We start from the raw sequence: 26,836 nt of genomic DNA, 5'->3' as shown, positions 1-26,836 counted from the left end.
GACAAACTGGTATTGGCCTTCATAAATACAGTCTAACGGGTGGAGAACACAGCAAAAGGTATCTATCGCACCATGCGGTTGAATGTCAGTTTACCTTGAACATAAACAGAGCATTCTCCTGGGATCTAAAAATACTATGCACGTCAATGTGTCTGTGTTTGAATGTGTGTAAGCAAGGGTGTGTGAGTGTGTGTGTGTATGTGTTGTATACTAAGAAAGGGTGGGTGGGTTTATGTGGATGTATTAGCGTGTATACTAAGAGTATACTAAGTGTGGGCGTGTGTGTGTGTTTGGGTGTGTGTGTGTGTGTGTGTGTGTGTGTGTGTGTGTGTGTGTGTCTATGTTTCCGGTAAGCAGGACTGGGCGGGTGACCTGTCCCGTGCTGGACGAGACTCAGGGGTCTGCAGCTCCAGTTTCCAGACAGCTGAAAGCTGGGAACCACCGCGGGTGCCGTGGTCTGCAGAGATATATAGTCATGTGTTTTTTTGTATGAAGGATGTTGTCAAATGAACCTTAATGCAATATTTCCCTTATAAAATTATGCCATCCCCTAACCCTTACAGCTACTCGACTCAGATACCCATAAAATATCTATTAGTAGGCAGTATTTCCCATGATGTCATTGAGTCGATGCGCAGATAGGAGTCCAGAAAGGAGGCAAGGACAGCTGCTGGACAGTTCTGTCGAGAAGTTCGGATTTCCTCCTCAAATTCTGCTGCCAACATCAGCCCGACGACGCTTCAACGTCCATCTCTGCCGACCACCCGCCTCAGCCCCACCTGTTGCTCAGGCCCCGTTCACAAAGCCCCCCTCACAAGGTCGTAGACCGGAACCAGCTCGATCTGTCAACTCCCCGCCCCCGCTCCCATGTATTATAATCAAGTGTTTCATTGTCCAGCTGTGGTGGGCAGGTCAACCTCGAAGCGAAACGGCTGCAGACGATAAAAAAGACTTTCCCTTTCACCAAATATGGCCTGCAGTGTAGCAACTTAGAGACAGTTACGACAGGTGATTTATGGAGAGCACAGTGGTAATGAATCTCGGCTGAGACTACTAGACTAAGCCATAATGAGTTGCAGACAAGCTGTTTGTTGTCTGTGGGGGAGAGAATGCCTTGGAAGAGACGTCGCAGGGCCTTCTGGGAGACCCGGGGACCTCAAGGAGTCCTGGTCCTGGGCAGGGTCCTTTTGAGAGGGTGCGCCAGGGCGACCACTTTTCACGTCAGGCCCAAGGTAATGCTATTTGGGTTTGGGATCTAGTAATGGACTTATTTGGCCGGCTGGGTCTATTCATTTGGAGTGCTAAGCCGCCTCAGCATGCTGATCTGCCCAGCAGTTTGATTGTGACGTCTAAAGAGTGTTTGTTTGGCTGCCTCATTATCACTTAAAAGGACATGAAAGTAAGAAGGGATACTTGATCATCATCACAATATGGCAGGAAGAAGAAAGACTCACTCATCATAACATGGCAGGAAGAAGGAATACTCGCTCATCATAACATGGCAGGAAGAAGGAATACTCGCTCATCATAACACGGCAGGAAGAAATACTCGCTCATCATAACATGGCAGGAAGAAGAAATACTCGCTCATCATAACATGGCAGGAAGAAGGAATACTCGCTCAACATAACATGGCAGGAAGAAATACTCGCTCATTATAACATGGCAGGAAGAAGGAAACGATGACCGCTGAGCACCTTTGCCAAGTGGATACTCTCAAGATCTGTGTGTGGGGTTTTCCTCAGCATGGTAGAACACGTTCAAAACCCTTTTTTTTGTTAATTTCTTTGTTGTTGAGTTAAACGCTTCAAATACTAATCCCTCGAACCCTGCCAAGGCCTAAAAGGGATTACATCGTGTTGACTAAGTGACAATGAGTCGCTCTCAGCTGTTCATTACATCACTATAAACAGGAAAGGGAGAAAGAGCAGAAAAATGGCTTTGCTCTTCTCCTTCTCGCCCTTATCACAAAATCAACAGAGGAAGGAGTCACAGAGAGATCTTCAAGGTAAAGTCCAAAATAGGAGACTATTAGGAAACTGTTCAGTCCTGCTCCTGCACATTCTTTCGAGAAAAATTACCTGACAGCTTATCCTTTGGTCAGGAATAGGGAAGATGCTTCTAATTTTTATCAAGATCGATGCCCAAGAAGAAAGGACACATATTGTCAAAGGTTGTAGCCACAATTAGGATTAATATGTCTGCTAACGGGTCTAGCCAGTTTATAAACAGACAGGGTTATGGGACAGAATGTTACGTTGTCAACAGAAAATGAATTATTAACTGATGGCCAAAGGTTTTAAATTTGCTGTACTATAAACACATAACTTTCTTTGTTCATTTGTTTTATAGCAGAATTCTGACATATTAAGCTACACTAAGAAAGGTCATCTGCATATGGCTGCTGTGAGGAAGGCAGGCGTACATTCAGTTTAACAAAACGTGACTCTTGCTCCATTTCTTTTCACATCCCAGTAGCTACCGGCCCCTGTGTGACACAAACGCATCCGCAAAGTGTGTTTGTGCAGCTTTCACTTTCTAAGGAATTCTGCCAATTAAGTTCTCTCCTCGGCCATGGAGGCTTATGTACTCTTCATATCCAAAACAGCCTGCAGGGAATGATAACATTAATGACAACCAGTTTGAGTGTTGAGTATTGTCACAGTATGGTGACTCTATGACAGGAAATGCTTGGCCGATTTATTGCTCTTCATGAATGATGGGGAAGTTACGAGCATCACGGACGTGGGTTTCCGGGGAAGATAAAAATACCTGCAGGTGATATTACACTCTTCTACAGAGGCCCTGCTTCCAGAGGGGGTCTCGGTGAAGGGCAGAACCGGGGGGGCACAGAATGAGTCATGGACTGAGGATGAGCAAAAGCAGCTCTCTGTGGTATATCCAGGCCACATAGAGAAGCCATGTGTTTACTCCTGCTTCGCAATTTGGCACGTATCAGATGCACAGATTGAATCAATTACAGAATTGTATTAAGCTTGTGAGGGGAATTGCATATTCTTGAGACTTTAAATTAAGTTGGTTGACTACACACTGTTTAGCGTGTGTGTGCGCAGGATCCAGTCGACAGCGTGGCCTATAAGTGTAAATCGGAATGACAACATTCTTTCAAAACCCACTCGGATTGCTAACTCTTGCGCACATAAAACAACAAGCGATACTTGGGGAGTGCTTTCAGATCTGTAGCCAAGGAGTCTCTCGCTACAGTCACCTCCTCTGTGGAGGCGTGCTGCTGTGCTCACACCTCCCAGTTTTGGGGGTCGGCCCTGGACAGCAATAAAATGAATACTCAGAGGGGGAAAAGCCATGCTTCAGAGGGGGAGAGCGGGCAGAAACAGCCAACCACTGCTCGACATACTGGCACACCCACATGTGCACAACAAACTGCAGCGTCTTGAGGCCGGCTCTTAAACATGTGAGCTCTGAGCGCCTCTGAGTCTCTGCAGATGTGATCCCAGGAAAAGGATTTATGCAACGCATGCCGATACAGTTATTTTCAACCATGGTGTCGCGTCATCCCACTTCGCTACCTCAGGGGAATATCCTTTTTGCTTCTTCAATTCAAAGTTTTGAGGATCAAAAGTAGGAATTTGTGTTAGGAACAGATTCCACCCACTAGGAATCTGTGACATTTGGGACTAAATAGGGAATTACCTTGAATGTTAAGTCAGAGGGTTTAGAGAGAAAAAAAGCCAGAAGTCATTGACTTGACGTAATCAGGAAATGTGAAATTTAAAAAATGCAGACGACTGTTATTTTGGGATCAACATGGAAGAAAAGATCAGCACTCACACTCATTCTCTCATTTCCCCTCCACCTTTTTGTGTCTTTCTGTCAAACACTGAGAAAGAATCAAGGAGATAAACAAGATTTATCTCCTTATCACTTCCCAAGAAAGGTTATGACCTTAGGGAAAACTAGAGTTGTGTGACTTCAGCAGGTGTAAAATGTCTTCCGAAGGGTTTATTAAAGTTTCTGCGTAATGTATCAGGGTCCGTGACGTCCAGATCATCAGCATCGTGTTTCATCTCGTCATCCTATCTTTGACTATAAAGTGGCCTCCTGAGTTTACCTAGTAGGGATGGAAAATACACTCTTTAAGAAAAAAATGATAGAAAAAAATGTTTGGCTAAAGGTAGCGTAAACCTTTTTTCGATTTTTGGCAGCTGTTGTTTCAGCAGCATGCATGCTTGCACGAGGTGATAACTTTAAACAAGGAAGAAAAACCTGGGCAGACTTTGGATAAGCAAACCCAAAGAGTGGTGGATGAAGATTATGAACAAGGGGGAAACCTGTTGGATAAGAGATAAACAGTAGCGCAGGCACTGCCCTTATCCAAGGTCCACAAGGGGGCCAGATCTGCATCATAACTGCTAGTTAAATGACTTACTCTAGACAAGTTTGTCAGGTTGATTCATTGTTTGATTAGGCTTCAATATAAGACCCCATATCACCTTATAATCTGACTTCATAACCACATCAGCGGTTTTACTGACCAGAAATGATTTCCGTCTAGACTCATTCCCTGCAGGGATGTGTGATTAGTCTACATGGCAGAATGGGAGGGAGATCACGTTCACGGGGCCAGTGATGTCATGTGTCAGGCTTTATCATGTAATTACATGGCTGTCTGAAACAAGCAGCAGCACCTGGCCAAACACAGCGGCACACAAACCCTTTTGATTGGTAGTCGTAATATATTTCATACCTCTATACTAGTCAGGAGGATCATGGCATTAAGCAAGTTTGGATAGTAATGATCTTAACCAATTCCCATTGTCCCACATGCGGAAGGAGGAAGGAATTCCCCTACAAATGGGGAACGCCCATTGGAACGGTTGCTTTGAAGGCAAGATAAAATCTCTGAGCTATATTAAACATTTTCCTCTGTTAACCTTCCTTCCTTCCTTCCTTTCTGAGGCCGTTCATAAATAAACAACACAGGCTTATGGATTACTACTAGGCTATACATTAATGTCCATCAAGAAGTTACTAAGATGCAAAACATATCCAGATCAATTATAATCATACTGTTTATGTGATGGAAGTAAAGGGAGAAGTGTTTTCAAGGTTTACTTGGTAACTTTGACCTTCAAGACCTAACTGAAGAAAGAAAGGGAGAGAAATAAAACATTAAATAGGCTAACATTGGGCTGCGTCTGACTCTGAACTAATAACTACACTGCATCTGGTAACAGGAACCGGAACAATTTAGCATTAACCAGTCATTGCAAGTCCTTCAATACCCCCCCAATACCCGAGCATCTTAAATGGGCCAGTACCTTTCTGTACCTTACATGTTCTGTTCTGTAACCTTACAGGTTCTGTACCTTTCATCTTCTGTTATGTAACCTTACAGCTTCTGTTGTGTTACCTAAGAGGTTCTGCCCTAATGATGTACTCACTGTAATAAGGGTAGCCAGGAGAAGCAGATAAAACTGTGCAGTAAAACCTGAAAGATTAGGTTAAAATTACGAGCCAACACCTCAAAGATGCCTAATGGCTGTTTGTTGTTGATGGCTGATGATGTTACAATCATAGAAGATATCTCCTGTGACATTGTTATATTTAGAATACCAACCATCCTTGCAGTGATTGTGCACATGGAAAGAAGTGTAACATATATCCAGCAAGGTACCTTGCAATTGTATATTAGAGGATCCTACTGAACATAAAGACCCATGAGATGCATCCACAGACTGCTATGTGCGCTTTCTACAAAAAACTTTAGCCGAGCCCTCAAGTAAAGTCATGCGCAATGCAATGAGAAAGTAGGCCATGTTAATAACAATGTACAACCAAATTATACAGAGTCTTACCCTTTGGAGTTTCTGGCTCGATTCCAACAGAACAACACACCTGGGGGGGCCTCTGATCTGATCCACTCACCATAAACACAGGCCGAGGCCCACCCCGACAGCTGAAAGATGAAATTCACCTGTCCTCATAATTCACAGACAGGCCCTAATTTGAAGGTGTGCTCACACACCTACAGCAACATCTGTTGCTGGGGTTTATATCACAATACAAAGACAGAAAGGCAGCTAACCTGCCCATTGGAAGCAGATGTGAAGGGGATCATTTCCTATGATAATAAGAGATAATTACAGAATGTAGGCTTTTGGTGCCCGTGTGAAAACACAGCTCAGGAGGTAAATCAGTGAGCCAGCCAGGTAGGATGGAAGGCAGTGAGTGTGTGTGAGTGTGTGTGTGTATTAATTCACACTGCTAATAAGCAAGCCAACAGGCCAGTCCTCGTGACCTCTTAAGAAGAGAAAGGAAAGCAGAAAGAGCCTCATTTGAGTCATGCTGGCTTAGTGTTACAGTTATTTCCAACAGAGTGCACTCTCATATTGTGTAACAATTTCTGAACTATTTTAAGCTTGAAGCGAGGAAGGGGTTTGTTAGATGGGAGGGGCTTGGCTTACTTTTCCTCGAGGACAAGGTGTTTACTGTCAGATAATGTATCCTCCCCAAGACACCGGTCGCAATAGCTAAAATGCACACAATCCTGACGCTCAAATCTCGAATCGCAAAATAGGTATATAAAATACAAAACCCAATTGGGAGACTATACAAAAACACTCTTCATACCACCAGACTTTTTAACAAACAGATACTTCATATTATTAGCATTATCAACAGTCCAAAACTGCTTATTCTTAATCAAAACAAATGTGTGTATCAGAATATTAAGTAGGCCTATATTATGAATAACATTATGTTTACAGCTTTGCCTGATTGGTTCAGTATAAAAAAAATAATTTATAATGTGGTGGAAGTTATGAAGACATTGTTGTTGTATGCTGTATATTGTTAATAAAAGTATGAGCAATTCACCGGGCCCCATACATTTTAGGCTGGCATTTTCAAAACCATTATTTGTGTTTAGAGTTGAGCGGGATTGTACGTGCATGTGTGTGTGTGTGTGTGTGCGTTTCATTTGCTGCTGTCTTGTGGGCGAGGCGAGCAATACTTTGCCAGTATACACACAGACCTCAAACACACAGCCGCCAGGCCTCCATGCTTACCCTATGAAAACTACTGGCTGGGAGCCCTCTAGAAATGCGGTGGTGTTGTGTCTGCTCCCTCTATCTAGAATCAGAACAAACAGCGCCGGCCTCATTCTTCTATTATCTCCCGGCTAAGTCTGCCGTTCTTTTCCATTGCTTCTGCACCGCGGAGCCCTGGGGCGTGACAACAGGGTGTGGGGAGACATGTGCTCCAGGGCGGGCAGGGCATGCGGCGGTGCCAAGGAATCCGAGGTCCGGGGGTCTGCTACCATTGTGCCGCCTCCCAGCTCCGGTGCGCCCTCCCTGCCCCCCGCCCCGTGTACCCGTGACAGGGTCACAATGGAGCCCCAGCGAGAGCACCCTCGCAAGGGGGAAAAGGAGAGGGGCCTCTTCATCCCAGCACGGCCCAAGCGGCCTCCTCCGGAGGGCCTCAGGGGCCCCATAAATCACACAGGCTTAGTTCAGTTCAGAGGAAGAACCGTTTAATTAGCCCCTCTGGAAGCAGTGGTTGCCTGACCTTGTCTGAGCTTGCCTGATAAATAAGATCTGAAGAGGGTTTTTCTTCCTCAAACATGAGAAAATAAATCCTCCTCAGTTATTATTTATGTATTTATTTCAAAATCAAATCAGGAAAATATATACCATGAATTTTTTGTATAACATATTCATTATTTCAGGCAAAGTGAGGCAGCCTGTTGAGCCCATAGTCACACATCATAACATGAATGTTTTGAATGGTCACTTATCATAAAAAACAGTTGCCAATGCCAATGATAAAGGCATGGTTGCAATGGTTTGGTTTCCATATGCATGTAGATAAAACATGAATTCCCTTAAATTTCATTCTCTTGTTAATCTCAATTTGTATCTCTCTATGTCCCATAGCTGCAACAATATATAGTTAATCAGATGAGATCAAATCTGATAACAAGGGCGTGTTGGACCCATTTTTTCTCTGTTTCCGTGACCAGCTTGGGAAATAAAACCCAGCAGGGTTGAATGGAAAACACACACCAAAACAACCAGACCTTTACAGCTCTGGCAGGCCTACTGTGATGGAAACAGCAATATCACAATCCAACTGAGCAGGAAAATAAATGTAATGACTGGCTCATGACTCAATATAACTGAGCTCCATAAGGTCCAAAGGAAATTTCTTAATCCCTTGTTCAAACATGCCATTCACAACTGTATAATAGAGAATAACGAACAGGAAAGCTACTGTGCTACTTAGAGCAAGGCAGGCAATCTGAAGGAGCTGACGCAAATAGAAACTGAAAACGTTTGCCCCTGCATGTTTACCCTTAAGGGGATTACAGAAGGTGGACATGAGGAGGGGGGCTGGGAAAAAGGTTGTTGATGAAATATCCGCGGATGAAGAATTGGAACGACTCAAGTTTGTACAGATGTATTTATGAGATAACATGTCTTCAATGGCAGGAGACCAAAGAGGGGACTCCCAGGTCGGAAAACAGCCGGTCATAGCGCTGGACGCGTGGAACAGGACGTGTCCCGAATTGCACTCAGGAAAGCGTCACTCCAGGGGAAGTGCGTTCATTTGGCCCACTGGCGATACCCGTCTTCATTTCTCCCACAGGATGATAACTCATCCACAGCCAGAAGCTTCGGATGCCCATAAAGGAGCCTCAAACAATGGTCTTCAGAAAAGATCTTGTCTAGCTCTCGATATAGCCGACAATGAGAGAGATCACTTGGCCAGACTTCCCCTTCCTATTTTGCCTGCAGGAACTGCTGAGTCAGTGGTGGACCGGCTGGAGAAGGTCAGCGGTGTCGTAAAAAGAGCTGGGTGCTGTTCAGGTTAAATGTGGAAGCCTTTCACCGGCAGTTAAAGTGGAGAAAGGGGAGGAAGGGGAAGGAGGAAGGGGGGTGAGGGTAAGTGTGTAAAAGAGACAAAAAGAGAGAGCAACAGAGAAAGAGAGAGACTTTCCCAATTCATTGCATGTGTGTCTGTGTGTATATATATACACATGTTTGTGTGTGTGTGTGTGTGTGTGTGTGTGTGTGCACACGTGCTAGTGTGTGTGTGTGTGTGTGTGTTTTTACGCAATTGTGTCTGTGTGTGTTTTTGCGTGTGTGTCTGTGTTTGTGCACTTTTGGTGTGTATGTGTGTTTGCGCACGTGCATGTGATAGAGTGTGTGTGTGCCCATGACCGGCTTTGCACGAGTGCCTGTGCACATGCAGAATGTACAATAAACGGTATGTTTTCAGGGGCGTGCTGCTGACATGCTAACACAGACCAGACCATGAAGGCTCTGCTCCTGCAAAGGTTTAATCCTCTCATGCCTATCTGGATGCCTGCCGCCAGGATGTGAAGAAGTGGGGAAGCCCACAGACAAATGAGTGCTTCCGCAAGAAGGATGTACTAATAGCTAACATATCATTAACCTTATTGTGACGTATTTATCCAGTAGCTAAATATACCTTTTTTGGCAAATGAATAACAGTAATACCACTTCCAAAAACGTTGTCTGGTTGCTGTTACAGTGACGTGCCAGGTTGAGGTAACAAGGTAAGATCGACAACATTGGGTATGCAGTTGCTTTGTGTAGCATTCAACAATATTACTGGTCAATATTAAAGAGGAGCCATTTTTTCCTTCAGTCGTCATGGTAACTTTGACACCCACAATGTTGTTTCATTAATCCCATCCATTAATAATCAAATATTTAGGAAGTTAAGAGATCTTATTTTATTTAACCTTGCGAATTTGAAAATAAAGAGAATTTGCAAATTCTTAAAAGTTATCAAAAGAAACAAAAGTACTGGCAGTGAAAGCCTCACCATTTAGCATGTAGGAACCTGTCTTACATTAAAAGGAAGCTAAAAGAAGAAAAAGAAAAGAAAGCAAAGGCGGTGCACTTTAATCTGTGTTCTGGGAGGTAACTGGGAGATTGCTGTTGTTAGACAAAGTTTGTTAGGTTCACTCAAAGAACTTTTGTTCAATAAAGTATGGACATTATACATACTCAAGAAAATTACTCCCTTTGTTTCAACACTCATCACTTCATTGTTACATTTCCAACAGTATGGAGGTCCAAAACAAACTGAAATATATAATATTTCATTTTTCATACCAGAGCTTACTTCTTGTTGGCCAGTCCCTAATTAGATGGGAAGAATTTAAAGAATAAATTGAATATAGTGGGATACGGAAAGAGCAGAATTGTGGCATTAGAAACTAAATGAAAGAGCAGAAATGTATTCTGTTGCAAAACATTACAAAAAAGACTCACCGCCCATTTGAGAATCTAAGTACTGTATGTGCAAAGAAGGGCCATGCGAAGAAAATACATTTGCCTTCTTAGGCAATAAATAGTATACCCGAGTGACTTTACGTTGCTTCTCAGTAAATGGACAATATGACATTCAATAACACACAGATGAAGAGAAACCCTCTTCATTTGATTTATTTATTATCATCCTCAGAGGGAAAGCGTTAGAGTAAATCTCTATTGAGTGCAGGTCAGGGACCATGCCAAAGAAGAAAGAAACGCTAGATTTACATGCTTGACAGATGAGGATGTGGATGAGGTTAGTTTCCTTGCAATGCCCTTGAAAGAGTCGAACCAATCCTAAAATGTCATCTTCAATTGAGACTCGGAAGCTTTGTAAAAGATTGTCATCATAGGCTAACTTTCCAATGCAGGCTCTCTATTTCATTGAGAACATGATTATTTAAGCAATAGAGGTCTGTCCTGAAGTCATCTTGTAACCTTACCGTGACCTTGCTTGGCCAACACCTATACCTATAGCTCCATAAAAAAGGAATGGGGAGCAATATAGTTTACTTGACAAGACAAGACTAGCCAAGGGGCAGTTATAAACATTAATGTTACCATTAGAGAACCTCTTAATAACCTAAGTGACTGTTCATCACTTTCCAGCACATATCCCATCAGGGGGTGGGGGGGGGACCTCCACATTTACAGCGCAAAATCCTATGGGATTGGCGAGTTATTACAATGTTTTCAGTGGCTTTCCTGTGCACATAATCAGTGCTGATCTATTTCATAAACTCACATATTTGGGACTATTGAAATTCTTCAAACATATCCCTGGAAAGGGAGGATTTATGCCGGGGAAAAAAGAGTGGGCAGTGTGTGAATTGAATGTGTTGAGGTGTATGTGTGTGGCAGGCGATGGAAGGCATGCAAGCAGGCCTGTGGCATGCAGCACTGGGAGAATGTGGACTCATGTCGGCACACGCCGAGTTCTGCTGCTGTCCGGCGCAAACTCAACGTGTGCCGAAGCTGAACGAACGGACGCTTTATAAGGATGCTGGCTTGAGAGGTGAGACGTTTTGCAAAGACAAATTTCAAAAAATCTTAAATCGGTTTTGCTCATGTTCACGTTGTTCACGTGCGTGTCCAAGGCTATTGAGTGCAAATCTGTTCCAATTCCTGGAGGATTGGTATGAAACCACAAGGGCACATTCTATGCGTTGATTTGACTGTAAATCACGCCGTATGAGGGACACCCACTGTTATTGTGTATGTGCATGAGAAAAAGTGCAAGGCTGAACCGAAAGCTGCATCTTATCTTTCATTCCTACATGATGTGTAGGTCAGAGGTGTTTTAAGGAGCTAATCCCGGCGGGGGGATACATCATGCGGAGGAGCCCCTTCCCTTAAACCCCTACCCACTTCTCTTAAACGGGGGGGGGGGGGGACAGCCGCAGCAGCAGTCAGGCTCCGGGAGGGCTCCACTCAAACCCTCCTCAGTCCTTACACCACGCCGCAGGGCACTGCGCTCCCGATGTGGCCGTGGACTTGGAGGAGCCTCCTCCTCAAGCCACTCCGGTACACACGCATTGTCCCCCCGTGCCGGCAGGACGGCCTCCTTCTCCCGGGGCTATGACTCAACAAAGCCCTGTTTGCTAAGCTGACTCTTTGACCAATTATCTGGACGGGTAAGGAAACAGGGGGGAGGATGGAGAGGAGGAGGAAGGGGGGGGGGGGGGGGCAGAGCTTCCCCACTGTTCAAACTGTGGAATGGGGCCGGTGTTTGCACTACTGTGCTCCACTACCCCTTGGGGTCCTCATTGACTCTGAATAGAGTTTTATAGCGCTCAGGTAGCCGGTCTCAGATGGCACAGCACCACACACACACACACCCCCCCCCCCCCCCCCCCCTCTCGCTCTCTCTCTCGCTCTCTCTTCTCACTTCAAACCCCGTCGGCCTAAATCACCAAATTAAACTGCTGTTAGGCAACATAATACCCCCAGAGGGAGTACAATAGTTACACCAGCCGAAAATGGAAAAAAAATAAAAGACTTTATGAAAGCGGCCGCCTGTAGCTGTAGTCATCAAGAATCTAGGCTGCTGCCCTTCCCCCAACAACCCCCCCCCCCATTAGTGAAGTCAGTGGACAGTCTTGCAGCAGTCTAAACTGGGAGATCGCAGGGCCCAAAGTGTCAACAGTACTGCTGCTGCTGGTTCTGATGTCATAGAGTTGAAAGAGGTTGGTTACACGGTGTTCATGCTATGAAGGGTGACTCACACAAAGCTTCACTGTTATACATTTTCATCCTTGAACAAGCTAAATCCTGTTGATAGATGGTGGGTTTAAGTCAAGCACTATTGTCATTTAAAGTAACACTGTTAAGGGAAAAGTGCATTGAGTCTTTCATTTACGTTAGAGGTAAGTACATTATTAAATGTAAGCAACTGTAAAAGTGACAGTGACACTCTTAAGCAAGTTTGATTAAATAGTCTGTCATCACTTGTCATAATGCATGAAGCAGATTCTTGAAGATGAGCTAATTCAATTAGTTTTCAGTTTTACTTTCATTCAAGCAATGGTTGAACTGGGTGGTCATCTTTAAATATCTTAGATAATCTATGCATGCACTATAGGGCTCTTAGTGGAGTGTAGTATCTAAATCTAAAGTTGTTGGGTGATTTTTAAGGACTTTGAGGTTCCACCTTATTTAAACCATATCCTGGCTCACCAATCTTCAAAACATTATATATTAGTCAAAGACTGTTTGCTCCTTGGCATTGCACAAAACTTAAAGGAAAAGATGATTGATTTTTTCAGAAAGTCCTCAGACCAAATCTGTATCAAACATCAGAGACATCAAATAAGTTCAGGGAAAAAATATATTTCCTGGCAACGTTCAAAAGAGTTTGCACATGAAATGAAAAAGGGACTATGGTCAGCTTTTTATGTGTTGGAGAGGTGAGGGTTGAGGGGTGAGAGTCCAGCCAATTCTCAGCACCAAACGAATGGCTCTCTTCTTTATGATTTATGGAACACATATAGAGGTGTGTGTAGCCTACACCTTATGGCACATATTTCCCGAACAGTAGCCTACATGTTATAACATAGACAGATCTTTGCATAAAGTGAAAATTTGCAACTTGCAATTGAACTGCTTCTAAACTGAACTGCTACTAAAAAGTAGCTTTTGATCGTCTCTAGACATGTGGCGTGATGAAGCAGAGGTCTGCCTGCATGTTTGGCATACATGCTTGAGTTAGGAAAACATTATAAAAACGAATGTATCTCACGTGTCCTAGCCGATGAATGTCCAAGCAATGCAAGGTGTAGCTTACACTGCTTTTTATTATCAGGATATTTATCTATTTTTACTTTGAAAAAAGTGAGGGTCTCGAAGACCCTTGGGATAGCTCCCTACTATGAATAGCTGTCTCTATGGACAGACCAGCCTCAGTCAAGCCGATGTTTTAGTCAAATTACTTTGACTAACAAGCGACTGTATAGTGAAGCCCGAAACGCGTGTGGTTTTGATTCCATAGTCAATGTGCGGGACCGAAGCACACTATTTAAAACGTTAATAAGGATAACGTCAGTGTGATAGTGATTTCATTTCAAAGTTGCAACTAAGTTACCCCTTGTAAATTTAAGAATAATGTGAACCAGCGCATGCAAAATGAATTCATCAAGTTTATGAAAAGTTTGTCAAACTTTCCCAAATTAAAGTGTAGGCTACTTACAGTGAGTAGTTGATAAGCAAGTATCAATGTGAACGTAAGTCCATGGATCCAACAGATCCGAGTGCCCATTTTCCACCAACCAACCCAGGCTGCACTGCTGGGAAAAGAAAATCAAGGTCCTTCTCTTCTTGCCACTTGGGAAGTGTGTTCCTGTACCTATTCACTTCTTACTATGAAGTTCAAATGGCCTCTCTAGCTCCCACGCCCGGTGGGACTTCATCAACAGGTAGCGATCCCTTAGCAATTTGTTGGAATGAAAATATTTGCAAAGTGCCGTGTATCTAGTGCGTTTATCGGCTCAATGGCTTCACTTTCTTTGGCAGTCCGAAAGTTTGACTGGGGAAAGCACGCAAGTCAATGGGAAGTCCGACTCTGGCTGGGGCACAGGACTACTGCCCCGAGTAAAAGGCGGAATGGAATTCAGGGAGTGCTGAAAGACAGCTAATCCCAAAGAGGAGAGACGCAGCCTAGACCCTGCCCATGCATGACCAGAAATCTGCAGGCCTATTTGAGACGGATAAGAAGTTTTTCACATTGGACGAATGAACATATCGTAGTTACCCATTTTTAATATAAAAATACGAGAATGGTATATGCAGGTAGCCGCGGAAACATTTTCTTGATCTCTGTCAGCCCTGCAGCCTTAAACATGCCTGATCTAGTAACTGTAACAGTGCCACAAAGACATGCATACCCAAAAATGCTTTCAAATTTTCTATGGAATTTACCCAACAAAACAAACCAACCCCATTGTTTTAGAAATTGAGAATTCCAAGACATGAGAACACAAGGGTGGAAAATACAGGGTATATGCGACCTACCGAAGCGGGTTAAAATAATTCAAACTTTTATACCCAAAGTGTGGTGCCATCTAGTGGTAATTCGCGGTTCAATACACCTGTGCGCCTACTCTATTTAAAACTATGAGAGATTATTTTTTTCCTATTATGTTTTGAGCACGGATTTTGACATTTTAATATATATTTATATTAGAATCTTATCACGACACGAGGCACTTAAAATACAAAGATACACATTCACTACACACAATTAAAAACCAAGACATGTTTGAGGATCCAAAGTTGAGCCGTGAATTCCTACATCACCAAACATTGCAAATCAAATCACAAAGATATAAGGGATTGTGACAGTTTATTTGCTGCATACTACTGACTTTTTCCAAGGGGGTTCTGCCTGTGGCTGGCTGATGTTAGACAGTGAGAGCATAATGGATGCATCACGGACCACAATGGTGTGTCAATGGGACTCCTCCCTACCCCCTGCTTGCAAAAAATAAACACATACTGGGGGGGAATCAAATCTGCTTGTAATTCACAGCCTCAAGGAGTTCCTGAAAGCAATTCTGAAAAATATATTGAAAATACGATTTAGATTGTTAGTTTATCTGATTTAAAACGGTGCCTGTTGAACATCTATTACATCCATATTGACAACACCCTACATGGTCAACTGAACACAAAGCTACTTTCTCCCCATTACAGTGATAAACAGGCAGCGGAAAGTTAGTATGTGCTGCCAAAGTATGCCATGCAATCCAGGCTGTCTGAACCCATTCGAAAACGATGACACTATAACATTTCAATGTGTTAGGATAGGTACAGCTGATAGCTGCAAAGTAAGCTTTAAACAAGTTTACATACATTACGAAACAAAATATGCCTGACCATTTTTAATTTTGCAGTCATTATTACATTTAGATGTGGCTCGAAGGACAAAAACATTTAAAGATCCCCACATTTGCTTACTCTTTCCGTAGTATACTCTTTCTGTAGTATACTCTTTCTGTAGTTTTTTGACTCAGCTGGGAGAGTTCAAAATACTAAAGAAAGAGTAATACTACAGAAATAGAGTAATACTACAGATAGCGATCTGTGTTGCCAGCTGGATCGGGAGCACGCAGCTGGGGGAAGAGACCTCACGAGAAGCAAATGTTCCACCACAACATATTGCTTCATACTTTGGTGTCAACACCCTTGAAGTCATAGTCCTAAATAACGATGTGTTACAGTACCAGAGATAGTTCGTGAAGTGAAAGTTAGTCAGTATATAGAAACAACGACAACATCAATCATATCTTTGCAATGGATTGTCATTTAAGCTTTTTTGTGCCACTAAGCAAGTCAAAGAATAAATAGTATGTGTATAAGACCAGTTTTCATACAGAGGGCTTCACAGGCTATACATAATTAATTGAAAAGGTAACTGTAAAAAATATATTTATAAAATCATATTGATCACCTTCTCTTAAAAACAGGCCTCTTATTGATTATCAAAGAGCAATAAGAAAATGTGACTGTTCACAAGAGCTATAAACATGTAAAAAAAAAAAAAGATACATTCAGTGATGACAATAATATCAAGCAGGAGTTTGTCCCTGGGACTGGGTTTGAAAGTAGAGAAGTTTGCGGAGGAAGTTGAAGGAGCCAGGCATCTGCTTGTAGAGGCCCTTTGCCGAGTTCTGAGACACCTCGTTGTTAACCTACAACAACAACAACAACATAGTACTTCAGGAAATATCAAAATGAAGCAGCAATTAAATGTTACCAATGCAGCGCTTCTCTAATGCTGAAACACTGTTAAAATGCTGAAAATGAAGTGGACACGGAAACAACACCCACACTCATTTGAAATTGAAATAATGATATATGAAAATGTGCTTGGTCCATCGAGAGACATGTATAATGTAAGACGATTACACATTAATAAAACTGTATCAAAGCTCACCATCATCAACATGGTGACTAGGTCATTTGAAACAGCGTGTTCTTCCAGAATGTTGTCCAGTATCTCTACATACCAGGAGCCTGAGAGAGGGTCTCTCCAGGACACGAAGCCTATACAAGGAGATATTAATCAAAAACAGCCCCACACTCAATGAAATATATTGTTTTATATTGCACTATATCTCAAGCCAAACCAAATGAGTCAAAATCTCTGTTGACAATAACATAAATAAATAAAATGATAAACAGTGAAACAATGATAATAACAATGATAAACACATCATGCACAATGAAATACACACACACACACACACACACACACACACACACACACACACACACACACACACACACACACACACACACACACACACACACACACACACACACACACACACACACACACACACACACACACACCAGGGAAGGTGGAGTAGGAGACAAGGATGTCGCTGGGCGTGGGAAGGGTGGCCCGGGCGTCGGGTTCATCTGACGTGCTTATGGAGTCGCTGCTGGACGACATGGGCATGGCGTCCGTCTGGTCGTCCGCTCCTCCCATGTAGGGCTCAACCTCGTCAGGAGAAACCTCAAAACCTGTGTCCTTCTCGCCTGTTCATGAAGAGATAATAATAATAAATCATGTAACAAATATAAACGTGAGGATTGCCTTTCAGGACCGCTCAGCACTGCAGCACATTATCTCCAACCAGAACACTGTATTATCTTTATATTATGTAGTATTATCACAGATGTCAGACTTAACTACGTCTGGAGTTTCAAAATAGGCGGAGGGGAGTATTTTGAGGTCAGATATTCTCCATAAAGAGTTTACACTGAAACTTCAAAAAGATTGCCCCATTTGAAGATGCCCATATTAGTGTGCATGTCAACGAACCAACTGAAAGACTACTGTGATTGAGTTCAGCATCATTACCTCCTCCGCAGGCCTGGATGAAAAATAGCTTGGGTTTGCCTTGTAGGGATGGGCAGTGCTGTCCGTTCAGGTAGTTGGTGATGAACTGGACGGGAACAGCAGGTCCGTCCACCCCATGCACGGCACCAGGGAAGCGGTTGTGATTCACCTACAAACCGGTAAACATAACTTCCAGGTTTATAGACAATCCAGCAGTCAAGGCCCAGTAGATTGGTGCGATTCAAAAGCATGGCAGGCCATTTACGTTTTGGACATTGTATTTTAAGTACAATTTAAGTAAGGTACAGTATAGAACAACATAGCAGTCCCCTAGCATCCCCTAAAGACATCCATAACGTATAATCATTTTGGGTCAGATAGACTACCTTGCTATGCAATACACATGAATGAAACCCAGAGAAGGGAGATTACTATGAGTATTGTAACTGTGTACGTGTGTGTTTGTGTACCTCAGTCCCATGAGACAGTATGATGACCACACAGCAGTCAAACGGAGAATGGTCAATCTTTGACAGAACGCAGAGCTCATGTCTTATTTGCTGAAACGTGACGATCATAGAACAATTAGTGTGCATCTAGAAATTTTAAGTGCATCTAGAAAGTTTATTATAGATCAATAGTAAGAAACGAGAAGTATGCTGTGATGGCAAGGCTCACTTTGTATCTCAGGTTTGTCTTCACTGCAACAATGAAGTTCAGTGACTTGAATCTTTTTTCTAGTTTGTCACAATCTACATTTGAGCCTGTGCGATTGCTCAGATCAGCATTGGGTTCAAACTTCACGTTGTTTATGATCAAGCAGTGTCCACATGGGCTGGCATCCATTTTATAGGTCTGAGGAGAGATAGAGAGGGAGGATGATGTCATTAACGAGAAAAATATTATCGTCAATGTGTTTCCGAGTCTAAGGAGGTGTAAACAACATTTACCTGAATACTATCTTTTCTTGTTCTCCTTGGTGGCCTTGGTATTCTGTATTCGCTGTCTGGCGCTGAGAAAAAGAAGAAAACGTTTTTTAACCAAAAACCAAAGACGTCATTCTTTGTTCTATAAATATGATGCTTACATGGGCTGGGAGAGTCACTAGGCCTCCGGATTGGATAGATTGGAGCAGTGTCTTTTCCAGGCCTATCAACGTTCATAGGCGATGCTGTTGGAGAAACAAAACACAATTTAAAGTGACCATTCAAGTTTGTTGTTATCTATTATCGCTGGTGTCCAAAGAAAGAAATACGTACAGACAGGTAGAGGTTGGAGGACAGGGCGGATGACTTCCAGTGCCGGGACCAGAGGCTGGACTGGAGCTTCTCCGCCCAGCAGGAGCTCTGCCAAGGGGAGCTGCCCTGCATCACGGAGGCACTGGATGAAACAAGGGAAAGCCTGGGAACCACGTTTCTCTAGATCACAGAGTAGCTGCCTGGCCTGGTCCCGCCGGGTTCCGGAGTTCTGGAGGGAGACAGTTTAAAGTTCACTACAACTACAGACTGGTCAGAACCAGGAACCAGTGGTCCTTTTACTACACCGGTGACATATTGATGACCAAGAGCAAGACGTACTGCCATATCTTTAAAAAAAAAAAAATTGTAAATCTACCTTAATCTCATCAATCATGTCTTGGGTGAAAATTCCCTTTTCCAGAAGTCCATCGTAGAGCTCTGATGGTTTCAGATCCACAACAAGAGTGACCCTGTTGCGCTGAAGAAGACTCCTGTGTTTTGGATCCATTCTGGAGTTCTAAACCAACAGTGAAATGATGTGTATAATCATACAAAATGAGACGCAAGAACTAGAGTACATCCATCGACAGAGAATATATTGTATGGCAATCCTCTTTTCGATTCGTATCGTTGTTTCGTATTCGCTCGGTTACAAGAGCCATTTCCTTGTTTACATCACACCATCTTCTGATTGGTTGGCTGTTGGAGTCGATAGACCAAACAAGGGGTGGGTTGGATACACCTGCCGACGTGAATTCCACTGTACACAGCTAGCTGAACACATGCCCCTCCCCCGCCATATTTGGAGAGGCAGAGACTGACCTGTAAACATTTACAAGTAAACGGATAGCAAGCACTTTTCAACTGATTTCAATTTTTTATCGATATAATCCAAAAATCAATATATCTCTATGTATAATATATAAACTACATATAATAAGATTAAATATTAATATAAAACGACTGAACGTATTCGGTTGAGAAATGTAAACGTTATAGTGCTTTGTATCCAGAAAACCCGCATCTCCCCAATTTACTTGTATTTGTTTGCAGGCCAGTCGTGCCGCTCCAATATGGCGACGACGTTGACGCAGCAACGAGTCGAAGCAGTCAATGGAATCGAAGAACTGAGGTGGCGGCGCGATGGATATAAAAATCCAGCGCACCCACTGGTCGTTAAGCGTCACCAAATACTCAAATTCCCAAAGTTCTTCTTGTTTCTGTTCCTCCTCCTCCCCGAGCAGCTCCTCCCCCTCTGCCTCCGGCTGGGAGCTGTGATGTAGCAGGAGGATGCTCCTATGATGTAGCAGGAGGATGCTCCTCCTAAAGCAACATTTTGCTAACCGATGTCTTTTCGGATCGACGCTGACAGACAACATTCTGGGGAGCCGCCGGGTTCAATATGTGGCCTATGATTGGTTGAACTCATCTGCTTGAGGTGATCGGTAATCCGTTTATTAATTTGGCCTAGGACTCCGGTGCTATGTTGCACGCTAATACAAATCCACAGACGTATCATGAGCTTTTCGGCAAATAATTCAAATGACATCCACTCAAATATAGTAATCAACAGTCTGGTTATTTTATGATGATACAGAGGTACTTTTGGTAAGGCAGATTTTCCTAGATTAGTATGACCATATTCATATAATTATAATGAGCTTGCATAACCTAGTACTAGGTAAGCTCCTCTACATAGCGACAGAGATTGTGACTTTGAATGAATCTGACTGTACTGTACTTCTATTCCTGGGGCCAGCAGTTTGAGGAAGACAAAGGATGTCACTGCCTTTTGCTGTGGTGGTGGTCCTGGTCCTGCTTCTGGCAGGCTCACTATACGCTGCAGCTGAGGCTGACCCTTACAAAATCCTTGGGGTAACTAGAAGCGCCAGCCAGGCTGAGATCAAGAAGGTCTACAAACGCCTAGCAAAGGAATGGTATGCTGCTGTGACACAAATCACTCTGATATTTAATATAAATATGCACTGGTCAGTAACACAAGTAGCAAACATGGTAGCAAGTGCATGGAGGTTTCAAGTGTTTCATGAATAAAAATATTTCTTAATTTCCAGGCATCCCGACAAAAACAAAAGTCCAGAAGCGGAGGACATGTTCATCAAGATCACAAAGTCTTATGAGGTTTAATATTCCTTTCAGCTGTTTAAAAGAAAAAAAACATGACGTACAGGACATAATTTGCCTCTGGTTCATCATCCTCAACCATTCTATTATTCCTGTGTCTTCTCACCCGTCTAGATCCTATCCAGCGAGGAGAAGCGCTCCACCTACGACCGATACGGACAGACGGATGACACCCAGCCCTACGGCCAGTACCGCCATCGCCACAGCCACTTTGACTTTGACGAGACCTTCTTCAACTTCCCCTTCAACAAGAACAGCCGGGACTTCGCCGACGGCAAATATGCGCTGCACTTCGACCAGTACGTCAACAACGTGGTCCCCGGCAGCTTCAAGAGGCCCTACCTGGTGAAGATCACCTCAGACTGGTGCTTCAGCTGCATCCACATCGAGCCGGTCTGGAAGGAAGTGGTGCAGGAGATGGAGGCGCTAGGTGAGGAAAGGAAGAATCCACTAACCGACTGAAAATAAAGCATGAGTGTGTTGCTATGTTAAGATGTCCATATTTGGAATTAATCCCTGATATATAAAATCGTTAGTCAAGTTATTGAAGTAGTCCGAAGAGGAGGTTGTCTAAACGTGACTAAATAAAAAAAGTGAAACTTTTTGTACTATTATATTATTATATGATTATAATATGATGCTATTATTATTATCATTATAATATATGAATTAATGTATTCTTAATATTATTTAGGAAAACGTATTTAGTGTGCAGTTTACATAAAAATAAATCAGTTTTATATAAAGTAGCTTTGATGCTACTCTGTGCTTGCTGTTGATGTATGGCAAGCTTAGCATTTTTGCAGGTCCGCATGTTAAGTAGCCCATTGATGACCATTGTGTGTGGGTATCTGTGGATGCAGGCGTGGGCATTGGCGTTGTGGACGTGGGCTATGAGAGGCGTTTGGCCAATTACCTTGGAGCCCACCGTACGCCATCCATCCTGGGGGTCATCAACGGCAAGGTCACCTTCTTCCATTACGCCGTGGCCAAGGAGCTCCTCAAGCAGTTTGTGGAGGACCTGCTTCCACAAAGGCTGGTAGAGAAGGTAACTCATATGTTACATTTTCAAATAGAAGAGAAGTATACAATGCACACATTGGGAGTTAGCTTATTGTTTACTTGCAAAAGCTGTTATAATTAAGTACTACGTATCCCGTACCAATCAAGTGGGAGAAACCCTAACCCTGGGGGAATCATTCTTAATTACATTACATTGCTTACATTAGCTGAAGGATGGTCAAGAGGGTGAAATAAAATACAACAACAACAAACAACAAATAAAACACTTTTTTGCTTCGGTAATGCCACAATACGATTCATACAATTCACAATGAATAAACATTAATGCCTGTGAGCTGTGCCTTGAAGAGTGTCTGAGTCACAGGCTGAATGTGCTAGCTCATGATAGCCGAAGAGGGTTGAACGTTTTTTTTGTTTTGTTGTTACTGCTGTTGTTACCTACATCCCCTTGAAGCAGGACAGTACACACATGTGGTGCTACCAGACTGTGATTGTTGTTCCTAGGTCACTGATAAGAACCAGCTAGAATTCCTAAACAGCTGGCAAGAGATCAACAAGCCACATGTGCTCCTTTTCGACCAAGTGCCTGCAGTCCCTCTACTGTTTAAGGTAGGTGCACTAACTAACACACACACGCACGCACGCACGCACACACACACACGCACACACATGCACACTTTATTTATAAATGACCATGTTTACCTCTATTTCTCCACAGCTGACAGCATTTGCCTACAAAGACTACCTGCAGTTCGGCTACGTTGACCAGGGCATCTCAGACACGGCCAATCTGCTGAAACAGTTCAACATCAACACCTATGCCCCCACCATGTTGGTCTTTAAAGAGAATATAGACAAGCCAGCGGACATCATACAGGTACATGCCTCAGACCAATGCCATAACCAAAGTGGAAGCTTTGTGTTTTTTGAAGGAATATTGGCATCAATATTGTCACTCACAACATGCCGTGGGTCTCTCATCTGCTGGGCCTCTGTTTGGTATCGTTAATGCACAGGTCGGTCGTCACCATGAGTGGTCATACTGTGGATGTAGACTTTAGATGTTGTCCTCTCTGAGCCTCGATCCTCTGTGGTTCTCTGCAGGCCAAGGGAATGAAGAAGCAGATCATTGATGAGTTCATGTCCAACAACAAATTCCTCCTGGTTCCACGCTTGGTCAACCAGAAGCTCTTTGATGAGCTCTGCCCTGTGAAACAGTTCCACCGACGCAGGAAGTAAGACATGCCATAATTTTGTCATCACCTGTTTGTCCGGCTACATCAGATTAATCAGGGATTGTAGAACGAAGGAAGTTCATAAAATATCCTTGGTTTGTCATATGCTATTGTCTACATTTCAAACTCTGATGTAACGTCATTCTTTCATTGGATTGCAATTTCCTAATTGCTTTAAATATTATTATTATTATTAGGTGTTAGTCTGTCAGGTCTGTCAGGGTCTTCATGGTCTGCGTCAGGGTTTTAATGGTCTATCAGCCATGGTTAGGGTTAGGTTGGTTTATTGGTCAGCTTATGCTTGGCACCGTTAAATGCTGCTCGCAGCTTTAATTATTATTATTATTACTTTCATTTTCTATTTTTACTTTATTTTGTATTATATTGTGATCTTATCTTCCTATTGTTAATATTACTTTTTTGTAACTGTAACTGTAAATGTTGTTATCCGTCGGTACCAACCGCTTCATGTGCCTACACTCTAAGGTACTGTGTGCTGCTGATGACCAGCGACGAGGAGTCCTTCTCCCCTGGGAACCAGGCCTTCCTGTCCTTCGCCTCCACCAACACCAGGGAGGTGCTGCGCTTCGCCTACGTCTACCAGAGGCATCAGCAGCCCCTGTGTGATGTCCTGACGCAGAGCAAGGAGACACCCTGGTTCTCACAGGTACACATGACTCAACAGTACATGTTATAACCAAAAGAACATCAGATAATAAGCAGTGTGCTGTTGGCCCTGTGTGTGCGTGTTTGCGTGCGTGTGTGTGTGTGCGTGGGTGCCCCAGGTGGTGATCCTGGAGCGGCGCAACGCGGCGGGGAAGACCCTGTACAAGCCGGTGACAGCGTGGAACGGCAGCGAGGAGGACCAGCAGGCGTTAGTGGATGAGCTGGAGCGCCTCCACAAGGACCCGTCCATTCTCAACTACGACGCCACGCTGCCCGAGCTCAACAACGAGTTTGCCTCGGTATGTTCCCCCCCACCCCCCGCCCAACCTCCCCTGCCCCTGAAGAAGTCACTAGTTTTGTTATTTGTAACCGTCTAATCAACGTGGGGATGAGGCCGAGTTTGTGGTTTGAAGAGTAAATATTGTCTTTTTCTTATAGATGTTTATTATCCGATGGATCTACTCCTCCTATGATTATCTCACAGAAGTGGTGGATGATATTTTGCATAATAACTGGTATGTATTGATATACTGATGTTAAATAATTATGGGCTGCGTCACGTGCGGTCCTAACATGTGCACATCTTGCCAGCCCACATGTTACGACGGCACTTGACGCGGCCGCAAGCCGGCACGAGGTCCCGTTCATCACTGCGCGCAGTTTTAATTATGGTTGACTTTCATATTTATCTTACATTACGTGATTCAGTAGACTAAGTATATAAACATCTAGAGGTGTAAATCACTTTTTTTTTCCTCAGGCGAGAGATGATGCCCCTTGTGTCTCTGATCTTCTCCGCCCTGTTCATCTTGTTTGGAACTGTGGTCATCCAGGCTTTTAGGTAAGAATACTGACTGAGGTACACTGCTATACTCAATTCCCACACCACTCACTCACTTTTCTCTTAACCCTGTAGTTAGCTCTCAAAAAGCAAAATGCAATCAAAGGTAATTTTTTCATTTGTCATTTTTCAACGGCTTTTCTGTATGATTTCAGCGACTCGAGTGAGGACAAGCAGACCAAACCTAAAGGAAAGGACGGACTCAAAACAGAAAACGGCTCCCCTGGAGGTGCATCGAGGCAAGCAAGGGATTATGGTTCAGGCATTCATGGTTTCATCAGCCAACTGGTTTAATGTTCCACATATCTGTGGTCGATGACATTATGCAAGTATAAAACTTTTTTTTTTCCCGATGGCTCAATGTTTTAGGCCTCCAAAGAAGAGTTTTGTGGAGGTGACAGAGCTGACAGACATCACGTACACCAGTAACCTGGTGAGGCTGAGACCAGGACACATGAACGTGGTGCTGGTCCTCACCCACACCTCCAAGAACATCCTCCTCAGCAAGTTTGCCAAAGAGGTGTACTCCTTCACGGGGTGAGGTCATCGCTCCCGGGCGTGTAGCAAAGAATTTGGGATTTTTTTATTACCATTACCGGTATGGAAATGTGCTTGGATAAAACAGTGTGTCGTCTCAAGGTGCTTTAGGTCAGGTTTAATAGCTATAACTTGAGTGTTATCTGTTAGAAATACCATCCATCAGCTTTTAGTTAGTTAGTTAGTTAGTTCACCAGAGCCTGCCTGTTCTGGTGAATCTGTGGGACAATTTTGGTTTTAGGCCACTCCAGACTTATTTCAGACCTATCAGGGCATACCTTTACTTATTGGTTCAGGGAATCCTTCTTGCCTGTCAATTACATTCCCACACAATGCACTATCATGTAAATAGCAGAGACATGTAGGGAGAGAAGGAGGTTTTTTTTATATATTGCTCTCTTTCCTACTCTCTCTTTACAACTCTCAAAGCTTCCACCAACTTTAAGGAATGTTCTGGTGAAGCTTGGTTTTTATATTGGCCCCTCCCATAACCCTAAATAAAGATGATGTACAAGCTAAATAAATTGGCATGAAATGGTTCTGGATCTGTAGTCCACGGGTTGAGGTTCCACAGCAGCAGGAGGCCACCTCCAGGGACACTATATCCAGCCCCTTCTATCAGTTTACCGAGTCCTCCTCATAACGGAGCCCTCATTCCATGCAGACATGATACAACTTGTTTTGAAACATGATGAAACTAACCCTCATTTCCCCTTGCAGGAGCGTGACGCTGCACTTCTCCTTCCTGAACATGGACAAGCACAGCGAGTGGATGCACTCCCTGCTGGAGTACGCGCAGGATGCCCTGCGGCGGGACGCCCACGACGACCACCAGGCGGCTAATCGCAGGGCGGACTACACCGGCTACGTGATGGCGCTCAACGGCCACAAGAAGTACCTGTGCCTCTTCAAGCCTGTGTACACCGGCGAAGACCCCGACGCCAAGTCGTCCGAGGACGAATCGGGGGCGGGGGCGGGCGGGGGAGGGGCGACGTTGTCCAGCAGGTCGAGGCCCGGATCCCGCGACGACCACCCTCCGCCGCGCAAGTCCAACCGCTCGCGCTCCGTGTCCACCCTGCAGATCCACCACAAACTGGACCGGCTGGGGCTGTGGATGGAGAGGCTGATGGAGGGGACCCTGCCTCGCTATTACGTCCCCGCCTGGCCCGGACTGGACAAGATCACCCCTGGGAAATAGGACCGGGTGAATCATCCTTCATCCTCCTTGTCCGCTCTGATGCTGAAGAGGTCCGCCTCATGTTGGGCATGAGTAAAGCAACCCAGAGGGTCTTTTGTTCCGTTTTGTACTTTGAATGACCGGTTTATTTATTTATTCTGACCTACTGACTTGCTTTGAAACTGCTGTTGGTTAAATGTTGAACGTACAAATACTGTGGGACAAGTACAAGCCAAAGCATGCTACTAGATCTCACCAGTTTTGTTGTTTTGGTACTTATTATTTATACTTTTTAGGTCAATGCTGC

The 26,836-nt window shown here is 43.8% G+C and overlaps 3 protein-coding genes across 3 annotated transcripts in view; 1 reads left to right on the top strand and 2 right to left on the bottom strand.

Moving 5' to 3' along the window:
• Nucleotides 1–14,382, bottom strand: part of LOC311359778 (basement membrane-specific heparan sulfate proteoglycan core protein-like) — a gene marked incomplete at its 3' end in the record, with an annotated part of 38,086 nt that extends 23,704 nt beyond the window's left edge. The window contains exon 1 of the mRNA XM_084479818.1: nucleotides 14,014–14,382. Within this exon, the coding sequence (XP_084335944.1) occupies nucleotides 14,014–14,082 (69 nt within the window). The 5' untranslated portion in view covers nucleotides 14,083–14,382. The remainder of the gene's footprint in view (nucleotides 1–14,013) is intronic.
• Nucleotides 14,383–15,155: 773 nt separating this feature from the next.
• Nucleotides 15,156–22,052, bottom strand: casp9 (caspase 9, apoptosis-related cysteine peptidase). The gene is made up of 12 exons (XM_084479330.1): nucleotides 21,967–22,052; nucleotides 21,393–21,476; nucleotides 19,285–19,425; nucleotides 18,930–19,137; nucleotides 18,758–18,841; nucleotides 18,621–18,682; nucleotides 18,349–18,525; nucleotides 18,141–18,230; nucleotides 17,692–17,839; nucleotides 17,178–17,366; nucleotides 16,759–16,868; nucleotides 15,156–16,513 (listed from the first exon to the last, which is right to left on the bottom strand). The coding sequence occupies exons 3-12, from the start codon at nucleotides 19,414–19,416 to the stop codon at nucleotides 16,391–16,393; spliced, it is 1,323 nt and encodes a 440-aa protein (XP_084335456.1). The 5' UTR covers nucleotides 19,417–19,425; nucleotides 21,393–21,476; nucleotides 21,967–22,052; the 3' UTR covers nucleotides 15,156–16,390.
• dnajc16 (DnaJ (Hsp40) homolog, subfamily C, member 16) lies at nucleotides 20,688–26,550 on the top strand (the record flags this gene model as incomplete). Its single annotated transcript, XM_084479329.1, has 14 exons — nucleotides 20,688–20,845; nucleotides 20,981–21,047; nucleotides 21,165–21,480; nucleotides 21,914–22,098; nucleotides 22,578–22,682; nucleotides 22,792–22,950; nucleotides 23,178–23,308; nucleotides 23,795–23,975; nucleotides 24,094–24,273; nucleotides 24,413–24,489; nucleotides 24,735–24,815; nucleotides 24,971–25,054; nucleotides 25,185–25,352; nucleotides 26,073–26,550. The coding sequence occupies 14 exons, from the start codon at nucleotides 20,688–20,690 to the stop codon at nucleotides 26,548–26,550; spliced, it is 2,370 nt and encodes a 789-aa protein (XP_084335455.1).
• Nucleotides 26,551–26,836: the final 286 nt, after the last annotated feature.

Source organism: Micromesistius poutassou (genome assembly GCF_964030765.1).
Source record: "Micromesistius poutassou genome assembly, chromosome: 15".
NCBI lineage: Eukaryota > Metazoa > Chordata > Actinopteri > Gadiformes > Gadidae > Micromesistius > Micromesistius poutassou.
This window is presented reverse-complemented; position numbering and strand designations above follow the sequence as displayed.